General features: G+C 39.8%; 2 protein-coding genes across 6 annotated transcripts in view; one reads left to right on the top strand and one right to left on the bottom strand.

The window, feature by feature from the left end:
• The window catches only part of SCRN3 (secernin 3), a 32,149-nt gene extending 30,949 nt beyond the window's left edge, over positions 1-1,200 (bottom strand). Inside the window, exon 1 of one of the 5 annotated variants that reach the window (XM_045480244.1) lies at positions 1,119-1,200. The gene's annotated coding sequence lies outside the window, so the exon portion shown is untranslated. Of the gene's footprint in view, positions 1-616 lie in introns of all 5 variants that reach the window. The other 4 variants (XM_045480246.1, XM_045480248.1, XM_045480247.1 and 1 more) reach the window with 4 other exon arrangements.
• Positions 1,201-1,229: 29 nt separating this feature from the next.
• Positions 1,230-13,107, top strand: part of CIR1 (corepressor interacting with RBPJ, CIR1) — a 44,478-nt gene continuing 32,600 nt past the window's right edge. The window contains exons 1-2 of the mRNA XM_045480243.1: positions 1,230-1,384; positions 7,540-7,634. Coding sequence (XP_045336199.1) covers positions 1,313-1,384; positions 7,540-7,634 — 167 coding nt within the window. The 5' untranslated portion in view covers positions 1,230-1,312. The remainder of the gene's footprint in view (positions 1,385-7,539; positions 7,635-13,107) is intronic.

The following is a 13,107-nucleotide window of genomic DNA, read 5'->3' as shown; positions in this document are numbered from 1 at the left end:
TAACCCATACTAGCAGTTTAAAAACAAAAAGTAAGTTTAATAAATGTGTCATTCAAAAGAAAACAAGTGACTCAAGTAAGAAAGAAACACATTCGGCCTGAAACTCCTAACACTTCACTCTTTTCTTGTTGTTGAAACAGGGAAGTCACGATCGCTGCTGTTCTTTTCTGTGTACATTTCAACCTTTATGTCCTAGGTCACGTTCTATTTGTGTTCCAAAGTTAGTTATACCACTGCATGACCTTGGCAAGCTATTCAATCTCGAACTAAGCCTTCTGCCTCATCGGTAAGTATCTCAGGAGGTTGTTATTAGAATTTAAAAAGACAGTGTGTAAAGCGTTTTTGCACAGTGCAAGGAACATATCAGACACTCAAATGAAAGCTGTTATTATTGGGCAGAAGAGTATATTTCTCATAAAAGGCTTATTCTTGTTATCATACCCACCCCCTCCTTGCTGAGGATTTGGTTGGTGGATCCCCTACAGCAAAGCAGCCATGTCCACTCAAAACCCTGGAGTCTGAAGGGCCGTCAAAATGCACTAGATGATCTATGCTAACTGGAGTCATACGAGAAGCTAAGGAAACACGCCACCTGCTAAGGAAACACGCCACCTACTTAGGAAAACGCCTAGCACGTTTAGAAGGGGATGCCTTGAGAGTCTTTATTAACTCCCAGTACGCATTCATCATCAACAAATGTTTAGGAACATCTTTCTGAACCAGGCACGGTACAGCTGAGAATCCTCGCTCTTATGGAGTTGACATTCCATTCTATATGCTTTAGCGTTTTTAGAAATACCACATCGTTTGATCCACCCGATCCGTACGTACTACAATTTGGACGAGAAGTACTATTTTCAAAACGCAGACGAGAAAAGTCGGTGCGAAGAACTTTATGTACCCGAAGTCAGAGTTCACAGAATAAAGAGGACGAACTTCAAGCACCCCTTGCCACCCAGCACACACTCTGCACCCCAGCTGGCGGCGCTCAGCCCGCAGCCGGCTCACTCCAGACCCGGGGCCTCTCCCGGAGCCCCTCGGTCCCGCCACGCCACAGCGCGCGGCTTCCCACCTAGCATCACAACTTTGCACGCCCCTGCCCCGTTCACGCCCCTCACCTGGCCTAGGAGCTACCCTCAGAGGAAGGGGTAAGGGGTGTGCTAGGGCGGGCGGAGGAGCTAGCGGCCGGAAGCTGTCACCTTTGACCGCGGAAGTTCCCGCTGCCACTGGAGGCGCAGTTCCGGTTAGGCGGCAGTATTTGTTTACGTTGTTCACAGTTCCAGTGGCCGCCGGCCCCAGCTTAGGCTTCAAGATGGGGAAGTCTTTTGCCAATTTCATGTGCAAGAAGGACTTTCATCCCGCCTCCAAATCCAATATCAAGAAAGTGAGTAAGGGGAGCCGGGTAGGGTTCTGGCTCTTGGCGCCTGGGATCCCCAGGGCTGGAGGTGATGAAAGTGGTTGTGTCTGTGGGATTTCTGGAACAGTCGCCGCTTCCCCAGGCCTGACACCCTGGTCTTCCCGCCCCTTTTTCTCTGCTGAGAAACTCGCTAATAAAGCTGGCCTCGACGCTTATTCTCCATCAGCCGGGAGGCGGGCAGCCTTCGTCTGCCCGGTCGGCTTGTCATCTAGAATGTGTAAATCTGTAAGATACGAAGTATGATCATATGGTTCCTCGTTACTTTCTCAACTGTTTTTGGTTTTGTCTTTTCGGATCACAGGGATCGTGGCTTCTGAGCTCTGCTATCCTGTACAAAGGTGATTCCCTGTTTATTTAAGAGAGCTCTTAAGAGGGAAATAAAGGCACCTCTTCCTGTCTTTATCCCACCCGATAATGTAGCGTCTGTGTGGTGAACTCTTTGAAGTTTGGCTGTTTATTTTACTTAATATTTTTTTAAATTGACGTGTATACAACGTTACATTAGTTTCCGATATACAACGACGTTTGGCTTTTTAAAAAATTTTTTATTATTGTTTTTTTAAAGTAATCTCTACACTCAACGTGGAGCTCTAACTCCTGCCCAGTAAATCAAGAGGCGCTTGCTCTACCAACTTGGTCAGCCAAGCGCTCCCAGCACAGTCACTTTTAGCCCTGAGATCTTACACAAATACTTAATATCCTTTATCCTCAGCCTCCTAATCTATAAATTTAAAATGAACAGTATCAGTTGCCTTGACTTGTGAAATTGTTATGCGGACTGAATAAGCTGGTATAGATAAAGGCTTGAAACAAAGTACCACATAGAGGGATTGCTCAATAAAATGTTAATTGCTCCTATACACATACTTATTTTTAGCCTGTTCCTAAAATGCATGTATTACCCAGAGCTTCATCCTTGGCCTGTGCCTTACTTTATATGCTTTCCCAGGCAATCACGTCCAATTTCATGGTTTTAACTACTTCTTTACTCAGGACTCTCAAATCTACAGTCTCACATTTCTTCTCCCAGCTTGGGGCATGTCAAGACAACTACATACTGGAAATTATCATCTTGACATATTACAGGCATCTCAAGCTCAACATGTCTGAAATGGATATGTCTTTCATTCAAAATCTGCTCTTCATTTTATACTTCCTATCTCATGAGTAGGAAATAGAGGTGGTAACACACATCCTGTCACCCAACCCGGAAATTCAAGATATATCCCTTTTCCGTTACCCCTTTATCTAGGTAGCTAATAAATTCAATTTGTCTTACTTTCCAAATATTTCGAATTCATCTCTCCTCTTTATCACTACTACCTGTTTTTTAGCTCAGACCCTCGTCATCTTCCACCTGAACAATTAAATTTCCTAACAGGTTTGGTTTTGGGGGGGCTTTGTTTGTTTGTTTTGGTTTTTTTGGCCTCCAGTCTTGACCCCTCTCAAATCCATTCTCCACATCGCTATCAGAATAATATTTTTTATTTGGCAACTTTATTGAGGTACAGTTCACATACTAGACAATTACCCACTTAAAGTGTACTGTTCAGTGGTTTTTAGTATATTCACAGATTTGTGCAGTCACCACCACAAACAATTTAGAATACTTTCATCATCTCCCCACCAGACCTATATCTGTTAGCAGTTATTCTCCATTTGTCCTTAACCACCATCCCCGCCCCGCCCCCATCCCGAGGTAACCACTAACCTACTTTATTTCTGTGGGTTTGCCTATTCGGGATGTTTCCTAAAAATGTAATCATGCAATATATGGCCTTTTGTGGCTGGTTTCTTTCACTTACCATAACAGTTTTGAAGTTCATCCATGTTGTAGAACGTGTCAGTATTGTATTTCTTTTTATGGCTTAATTCCATTGTATTGATATAGTACATTTTATGTATCCATTCATCAGTTGAATATTTGGGTTGTTTCCATAGAGTGATCTTTTTAAAGCACAAATCTGATTGCTTGGCTTCTTAGCCAAGCAAATACTACAGGATCCTGTAAAATACTACAGGATTAAATCCTAGTTATCTGGCTTCAGTTTATTTTTCCTTCTTCATCCCCTATTGCTACTCTCTTACCTCATATTTTACACTCCAGTAATATTAAACTACTTAATTCTTATTTTGCACCTTTCGGCCTTTGTCTGAGCTTTTCCCTCTGCTACTACTATCTTACCGTGTTTTTTTTCCTTGGCAAATTTTGATCCTTTTCAAAACCCTGCTTGACATGTATGGCATTACTTGTGTAGAGGGTTATTTGTTGAAGCAGAGTTTGTAATAGCAAAAGATTGGAAATCTCCTAAATGCCCATCGGTACAACAGGAGATTGGTTAAGTAAATGATGGGATAGCTCCACAGTAAAATGATATTCAGCCCCTCCTCCCTCCAAAACCAAGAAAATTTTTTTTAACTGACCTAGGAATGATCTCTATGATACTCAATTTTATTTTATACATATTCTGTGTATACATGCAGTATATGTTACCATTTATGAAAAGAGTGAGAAAAGAATGTGTATGAGATATATATATATATATGTATATACACACACATTGTTTTCTGTATATATGCATTAGAACATCTTTGGAAGGATATGGAAGAAATAATATCATTGGCTGCCTATGAATATATTTACTTAATTTAAAAATTAACTTCTGGAGCATCTGGGTGGCTCAGTTGGTTAAGCGACGCATTTTGGCTCAGGTCATGATCTCGTGGTTCATGAATTCCAGCCTCACTTCAGATCTTCTGTCCCCCTCTCTCTGCCCGTCCCTCACTGATTCTTTCTCTCTCTCTCTCTCTCTCGCAAAGTAAATAAATAAACTTTAAAAAGTATATTGGTAAAAAAAAATTAACTTCTGAAAACCAAAACTTAGGCACCTGGGTGGCTCAGTCGGTTAAGCATCTGACTTCAGCTCAGGTCCTGATCTCATGGTTCATGAGTTTGAGCCCCACATCAGGCTCTCTGCTGTCAGTGCAGAGACCATTTCAGATCCTCTGCCGCCCCCCCCCCGCCCCCCGCTTCTCCCTTGCGCTTTCTCTCTCTTTCTCTCTCTCAAAAATAAATAAAAATTGAAAAATAACAAAATAAAAACCAAAACTTGCTATAAAGTATTCCATTATACCAGCCTTCCTCCCGTCCTCTAAAGTTAATCACCGTCTTGTTCTATTTCTTTATCTTGTATGTTTTCCTATTATCCAGATAGCAAACTTTGTTATCACTTACACAGTTCATTTTTTTATTCTGAAATAGCTTAAACATACTTTTTTTATTAGCAGATTCTGAGCATTTTGAAGGCTAAGAATGTGTTTTATTTTTATTCCAGTCCATGATACTCAGTATGTATTTAAGCTCTTGAGCAATTGAGACTGGTGAAATAACATTGTGAAATCTAAAACTTTAAATAAATGATAGTTATTCTGTTAGAAATGCCATGTTATGATTAGTGTGTTACTCTCCCAGGCAGTGACCCCTTGCATGTCTTTGTTGCAACTGTTTTCATTTTGAGCTGCAGTGAAAATTCCAAACATGTGCTTTTTACTGCCTATCCCAAGTGTAGGTTTTTCTTCTGTAACATTACATTGGTAAGTATGAAGTCAGTGGAGAAAACGTTCAGAAACTTATCCCAAAAGAAATTTTTGGTATATTCTGTCCCTGAAGAATTCTTTTCATTTCTGTTTTTGCTTTCACTTCCATATGAACTCCTACTTGTCCATCTCACACTGTGTCCCCTTGGAACCTTCCTATTTCATCACTACTAAAATACTGGTGGGGCACCTGGGTGGCTCAGTCAGTTGACCTTCGAAACTCTTGGTTTCGGCTCAGGTCATGATCTCATGATTTGGTTCAGTCCTAGCACTGATATTGCAGAGCCTGCTTGGGATTCTCTCTCTTCTTCTCTTTCTGCCTGAATGAGTGAGTGAGTGAGTGAGTGAATGAATACATACATACATGCATACACACATACAGACAAACTGGTAACTACCCCTGTTTTGCTTCTAAAATTAACTAACGGCAGCCTTGTCCCACACCTATTTGCCCCCACAGTTAATGACATAATTTTATCAATGTAAGTATTTGTCCTCTAATTTACCTTCTTAAAACCTAGCATGTTTAGAAAGTTTTGTGTGTGTGTGTGTGTGTGTGTGTGTGTGTGTGTGTGTGTTGTTTTGTTTTGTTTTTGAGAGAGATCGCAAGTGAGTTCAGGGCAGTGAGAGAGATAGAGAATCCCACAAGTGGCAGAGAGAGGGAGAGAGAGAGAGAGAAGCGCCGCTCACCCGAAGTGAGGCACGTGCTCACCCAAAGCAGGGCTCAAGCTCACACGCTGTAGGACTTGAACTCACGAACCGTGAGATCATGACCTGAGCTGAAGTCAGAGGCTTAACAACTGAGCCACACAGGCACCCATGGATAGAAAGTTTTGACTTGCTCTTTACGTTGAATGATTGTCAAATACTGTGTCCTTTACTGTAAAGGCAGTTGGAAGGCATTTGATACCTTTTCAGTCTAGAATAACCTGATTAAGTATCCTTGCTTAAGTTGTGTGGGCTTTTACCTCCACCACATTTACGATTTTGAGGATTTCATGTAGGGATACATTCAGCCTGTGATATTGGTGCCCTTGAGCAACTCCAAGGCATTTCATGCTTCTCTCTCTTATCTCTGTTTCCTCTCTTGTCTCTTCCCTTTTTTCTGCAACTACCTTTCAATTCCTTTTCTTTTTTTCTTTTTCTCATCCTCCATTTCTCCTCCATTGGCATTTGGGAGCATTGTTTAATCCTACTGGCTGTGCCTTGGGTGTTTTCTTGACTAGACATAGAAAGATTATCATTCTCTTCTCCGAAATCACACAGAGACTAAGTGCAAGAAGCTGTTGTACCACAGGTACTTAGAGTGGTTCTTAAAAATTTTTTTTAATGTTTATTTATTTTTGAGAGACAGAGATGGGATGTGAGTGGGTTAGGGGCAGAGAGAGAGGGAGACATGGAATCCGAAGCAGGCTCCAGGCTCTGAGCAGTCAGCACAGAGCCCAATGTGGGGCTCGAACTCACGAGCTGTGAGGTCATGACCCAAGCTGAAGTCGGATGCTCAACTGACTGGGCCACCCAGGCGCCCCCTAAAGTGGTTCTTAAATTTGATTTTTTCCTGAAAGCTAGCTATTTTGAATAACTAGATTTTTTTCTTTTTTTCTTTTTTTTTTTAAATTACATTCAAGCTAGTTAACATATAGTGTAATAATAATTTCAGGAATAGAATTTAGTGATTTATCACTTACATATAACACCCAGTGCTCATCCCAACAAGTGTCCTTCTTAATGCCCCTCTCCCATTTAGCCCATCTCCCCACCCAAAACCCCTCCAGTAACCCTCTGTTTGTATTTAAGAGTCTCTTATGGTTTGTCCCCCTCCCTGTTTTTATGTTATTTTTGCTTCCCTTCCCATATGTTCATCTGTTTTGTATCTGAAATTCCTCATATGAGTGAGGTCATATATTTGTCTTTTTGTGGCTGACTTATTTTGCTTAGCATAATACACTATAGTTCCATCCACATTGTTGCAAATGGCAAGATTTTATTCTTTTTGATTGCTGAGTAATATTCCATTATATATGTACACACATACCACATCTTTATCCATTCATCAGTTGATGGACATTTGGGCTCTTTCCATACTTAGCCTATTGTCGATAGCACTGCTATACACAGTGGGGTGCATGTGCACCTTCAAATCAGCATTCCTGTATCCTTTGGATAAATACCTAGTAGTGTAATTGGTGGGTCATAGGGTAGTTCTATTTTTAATTTTTGAGGAACCTCCATACTGTTTTCCAGAGTGGCTGCACCAGTTTGCATTCCTACCAACAATGCAAAAGAGATCCTCTTTCTCCACATCCTCGCCAACATCTGTTGTTGCCTGGGTTGTTAATTTTAGCCATTGAATGTGTAGATTTAAGGACCTGTATCAAGGCACAAATCAGACTTTTCAGTTGTCATCTTATGATGTCATTATGACCAAAATAGATTATATTGTAAACTATATACAGTAACATTTTATATTTTGTTATAAAATACGAGCAAACTTTCTGTTTTAATTTTTTACTTCACTAATTTAGGTATGGATGGCAGAACAGAAAATATCATATGATAAGAAGAAACAAGAAGAATTAATGCAACAATATCTTAAAGAACAAGAATCATATGATAATAGGTAAGAAATTTCACTATGCTGGTGTTTTTAGAATGATCAGTTGCATGAGAATGATCCCTTACTGAATCATATATTAAATTAGCTTTTTTGAATTGAATACCGCAATGATAGGATTCTATTTCCTGTGAACCCTCTTTACTCTGATATCTGTACGTGGCCACTTTTTCCAACCTTACCAATAATTCACATAAAATATACATTGATGTGACTCCATATACAGCTTATGAGGAAGTCCCAACTTAGGTAAAGCTTGGAAGAACAATAAAAGTCTACCCTTGAACTACTGACACCTCTTACAGAGATATTTCTTTAGTATACATTGAAATGAAAAGATGCATAGGACACCATCAAAAGTAAAGTGTCTCTACTTGACCTGGATATCATTGCTCTGTTAATGGTGGGATCATAACTAGAGTTCTTTGTTGGTTTATTCCAGCACAGTGCCTCCCGTTTAGCTCTTGTCATTTTGTGTTTATATTAGCAAGTCTAACTCTGAAGCTGGTTGCTCTTGGTTAATCAAACAGGTGAATAGTGATGTTTTAATTATATGGACCACACTGTCTTCAGCTCAATTCTGTTTTTCATCAAAATATAGAACATAAGTAAAGTACTACTAGACGATTACTTAATATTCTCTTTAAAACCTAATGTAGTGTCGGGCACCTGGATAGCTCATTTGATTAAGATTCCGACTCTTGATTTTGGCCCAGGTCGTGATCTCATGGTTGATGAGTTTGAACCCTGAGTGGGTTCTGCAGTGACAGTGCGGAGCCTGCTTGGGATTTATCCCTCTCTCTCCCCCCGCCCCCTTGCTCTCTCGCTCTCTCTCTAAATAAAAATAAACTTTAAAAAATATATATATATGTAGTGCAAAATTATAGAAATAAAACTTTTACTTCAATTAAATACTTTTCACAACAATTCTATTCAATCTGGTTAACTTTTATTGAGTACCTCCTTTTGTGCAAGACAATAAATAATAGGCCCCTTTGTTATAGGGGCCTGTAAAGTGGGATATGTAGTTTGTCTTTGCCCTCAGGAATTCTCTCGTAAGGGATACGTACATATAGTTCAAAGCTGAATATAATAACGATGTATTAAAAACACAAGTTTTAAAAACAATAGCATGCTAACATAGGACACAGTAATTCCATTTGGGATAACAAGGTAAGACTTAATGAAAGAAGGGACATTTGAGCTGAACTATGAAGAATGTTAAGGATTTAGATCCATGGTTCTCATCTGAAGTCCATTATCCACCCCCCACTTCCCCCTCCCCTGCCAGGGGACATGTGGCAATGTTTGGACACGTTGCTCAGATGTTGGATGCTACCAGCATCTAGTGGGTGGAGACTAGGGATGCTGCAGAACAACCTACAATGTGCAGGACAGCCCCACACAACGAAGAATGATCTGGTCCAAAAGGTCAGTAGCACCACTGTTGAGAAACCCTGATTTACATATAGTAAAAGCTTATTAAAGATCACAGTGGGAAAGTAGAGAGGTGTTCAGGGAAACAGTCTATAGTTGCGTTAGACTGATAAAGAGATAGTGGAGGTGAGTGGCTTTGCAGCAGATTATACTGTTTATTCTTTTTTTTTTTTTTTTTTTTCCAACGTTTATTTATTTTTGGGACAGAGAGAGACAGAGCATGAACGGGGGAGGGGCAGAGAGAGAGGGAGACACAGAATCGGAAACAGGCTCCAGGCTCTGAGCCATCAGCCCAGAGCCCGACGCGGGGCTCGAACTCACGGACCGCGAGATCGTGACCTGGCTGAAGTCGGACGCTTTACCGACTGCACCACCCAGGCGCCCCTGTTTATTCTTTTTTTAAAAATTGTTTTTAATGTTTATTTTTTGAGAGAGAGACATAGCATGAGTAAGGGGAGGGATAGAGAGAGAGGGAGACACAGCACAGAGCCTGACACGGGGCTCGGACTCCAGGACTGCGAGATCATGACCTGAGCCCAAGTCGAATGCTTAACCAACCGAGCCACCCAGGTGCCCCATACTGTTTATTCTTGATCTTAAAAAAAAGTTACTTTACTCTCTTTGTAATTAAATACTTGAAGCCATGCAAATAATCTATTTTTCCTTGAACTTTTGTCCACTAATTTAGCATTTATTCGTGGATACTGCCTGCATTAGTTATTACCATGGTATTCTAATAGTGATTTTCTATTCCTCTCATTCCCTCTACATTTTAAAATTTGAATTCCTCTGGAAACAAGAATTTTCCCTTTCCCTATTTAGTTATTTATTTAATCATTTATTTCTATCAGTATGGACTCAGATATTTATTTAATGGGTTATAATCCAGGGGCACCTGGGTGTCTCAGTCGGTTAAGTGTCTGACTGCAGCTCAGGTCACGATCTCACAGTTCATGGGTTCGAGCCCCGCTTTGGGCTCTGTGCTGACAGATCAGAACCTGGAGCCTGCTTCAGATTCTGTGTCTCCCTCTCTCTGCTCCTCCCCCGCTTGCACTCTATCTTACTCTCAAAAATAAATAAACGTTAAAAAAATTTTTTAATGGGTTATAATCCAATACTATTGTTTATTTTGTTGCTCAGTTGTTTTCAATTTTAGCCTTTGAGTGCTCTACCAGCTTGGCTCGTATAACCATTGCAAATGCCCCAACCTTATTTTATTTTTTAAAATTCTGTTGGCTTTCTAAAGTTTTTAGGGGCACCTGGGTGGCGCAGTCGGTTAAGCGTCCGACTTCAGCCAGGTCACGATCTCGCAGTCCGTGAGTTCGAGCCCCGCGTCGGGCTCTGGGCTGATGGCTCAGAGCCTGGAGCCTGTTTCCGATTCTGTGTCTCCCTCTCTCTCTGCCCCTCCCCCGTTCATGCTCTGTCTCTCTCTGTCCCAAAAATAAATAAACGTTGACAAAAAAAAAAATTTAAAGTTTTTTTATTTTATTAATCATTTTGAGAGAGAGAGCATGCACTCACATGTGGGCACAAGCAGGGAAGGACAGAGAAAGAATCCTAAGCAGGCTCTGTGCTATTAGCATGGGAGCCCCACGCAAGGCTCTATCTCACAAACCATGAGATCATGACCCGAGGTGAAATCAAGAATCAGTTGCTTAACCAACTAAAACACCCAGGCATCCCCCACCCCGAGCCTTTTTTAAAAACCACTTCCTGGCACCATAAGATGGTCCAAATTTGTCTTTTATTTTTCCCTGCTCTAGCATTGGAATCAACCAAATTGATTGGACCTTGATTCCTTTTATTGGAAAAAGATATTTAGAAACCAGGTTCTGGACACTAGATGTGTTCACTGCTTCTCTGTTTGGTTATTCAAATGCAAATTTATGAGTAATTGGTGATTTCCAAAGGGTTTTTTTTTTCTTCATTCAGAAATGTCCTTGGTAGCCAATTTTATTCTTTAGTAATCTAGTTTTTTTAAGCTTTTCCTGCTATAGAGATGTTTCTTAATGTTTATGAATATTGATTCCTACATACTCTTTTTAAAGATGACAGTAACATTTATTATTCTCATTGGATAAAAAAAAAATTATTGGGATGTCAAAAAATCTATATCCATTCTGTATACAGTCAACAGCAATAAAAATAATAATAATTTTTACAGGTTTTTAATTGAAATTAAAATGTCAATATCATAGCTTTACTTTTTATTTTATATACCTGTAGAGTTTTGCATGAAGTGGAAATTGGATCTTCCAGTTTTGATTTTATGTTATTTTTATGTCAGTATAAACAAAATGCTTTTTTGCAGGGGTAAAATATATATAACATTTTTTAAGTGTACAGTTCACAGCATTAATTACATTAACAGTGCTGTGTACATTTCCAGAATTTTTTCCATTACACCGAATAGAAACTCTATACCTATTTAACAGTAACTCCGTATTCCGCCTCCCTTCTGCCCTTGGTAACCACTATTTTACTTTCTAAAGTAAAAATGAATTTGCCTGTTACAGGCGCCTCATATAAGCGGAATCATGAAATATTTATCTCTTTGTGTGTGGCTTATTTCACTTAGCACAGTGTGTTCAAGATTGATCCATATTGTAGCATGTATCAGAACTTTTCTTGTTTTATGGCTAAATAATGTTCCATTATATGTATACACCATATTTTGTTTCTCTCTCCACCCCTGGATGGACACTTGGGTTGCTTCTACCTTTTGGCTGTTATGAGTTATGCTGCTATAAACACTAGCATGTAAATATCTATCTGTTCAAGTCCCTACTTTCAGTTCCTTTAGGTATATACCTAGGAGTAGATTTGCTGGATCGTATAGTGATTCTGTATTTAGCTTTTGAAGAACCACCAAACTCTCTTCCATAGTGGCTGCACCATCTTACATTCCCATCAGTAATGTCCACGGATTCCATTTTCTCCACATCCTCGTCAATGTTTCTTATTTTCCTTTTTTAAAAAAATTTTATAAAGTTTATTTCTGAGAGAGAGAGCGAGCACGGGAGAGGCAGAGAGAGAGAGGAAGAGAGAGAATCCCAAGCAAGCTTAGCACCCACCATCAGCACGGAGCCCGACGCGGGGCTCGAGCTCACAAACTGCAAGATCATGACGCGAGCCGAAACCAAGAGTCAAATGCTCAACCAACTGAGCCACCCAGGCACCCCATTTTCCTTTTTTTTTAACGTTTTTTTATTTATTTTTGGGACAGAGAGAGACAGAGCATGAACAGGGGAGGGGCAGAGAGAGAGGGAGACACAGAATCGGAAACAGGCTCCAGGCTCTGAGCCATCAGCCCAGAGCCTGACGCAGGGCTCGAACTCACGGACCGCGAGATCGTGACCTGGCTGAAGTCGGACGCTTAACCGACTGCGCCACCCAGGCGCCCCGTTCCTTTTTTTTTTTTTTTTTTAAATAATAGCCATTCTATTTAGTGTGAAGTGGTATCTCATGGTCTTGATGTATACTTCTCTAATAACCAGATGTTGAGCTTTTCACGTGCTTGATTTTAATTTTTAAAATGTTGTTATTTGAAGATATGATTTGCACACTTGTTAAAAGGTATATTGTTTTAAGTATATATATTTACAGAGTCTTGGAGCCATCACCCTAATCTAATATCAGAACATTTTCATCATCCAAAAAGGAAATATTGTACCCATTAGCAGTTACTTCTCATTCCCACACCCTGTCCCTTCTACTTCTCCACCTTAAGCAGTCACTAATTTATTTTCTGTCTCTATAGATTTGCCTATTCTGGACATCTCATATAAATGGTATCATACATATAAATGGTCTTTTGTGACTGGCTTCTTTCACTTAGTATAATGTTTTTGAAGTTCATCTATTTTGTAGCGTGTAGTTCATTTCTTTTTATTGCAAAATAATATTCCATTGTATGGATATAGATCCTGTCATCTTTTTGCTCTCTTCCTTTTTTTTTTTTTTTTTTTTGGTAACAGTTCTTTATAAATTCCAATGGAAATAAGAGAAGAATTATAATTATGTAATCCTTTGTGATTGCCTT

This window comes from Leopardus geoffroyi, chromosome C1 (genome assembly GCF_018350155.1).
Source record: "Leopardus geoffroyi isolate Oge1 chromosome C1, O.geoffroyi_Oge1_pat1.0, whole genome shotgun sequence".
Classification (NCBI taxonomy): Eukaryota; Metazoa; Chordata; class Mammalia; order Carnivora; family Felidae; genus Leopardus; species Leopardus geoffroyi.
Note: the sequence above shows the minus strand (reverse complement) of the source record. Positions and strands in the feature narration are given on the sequence as shown.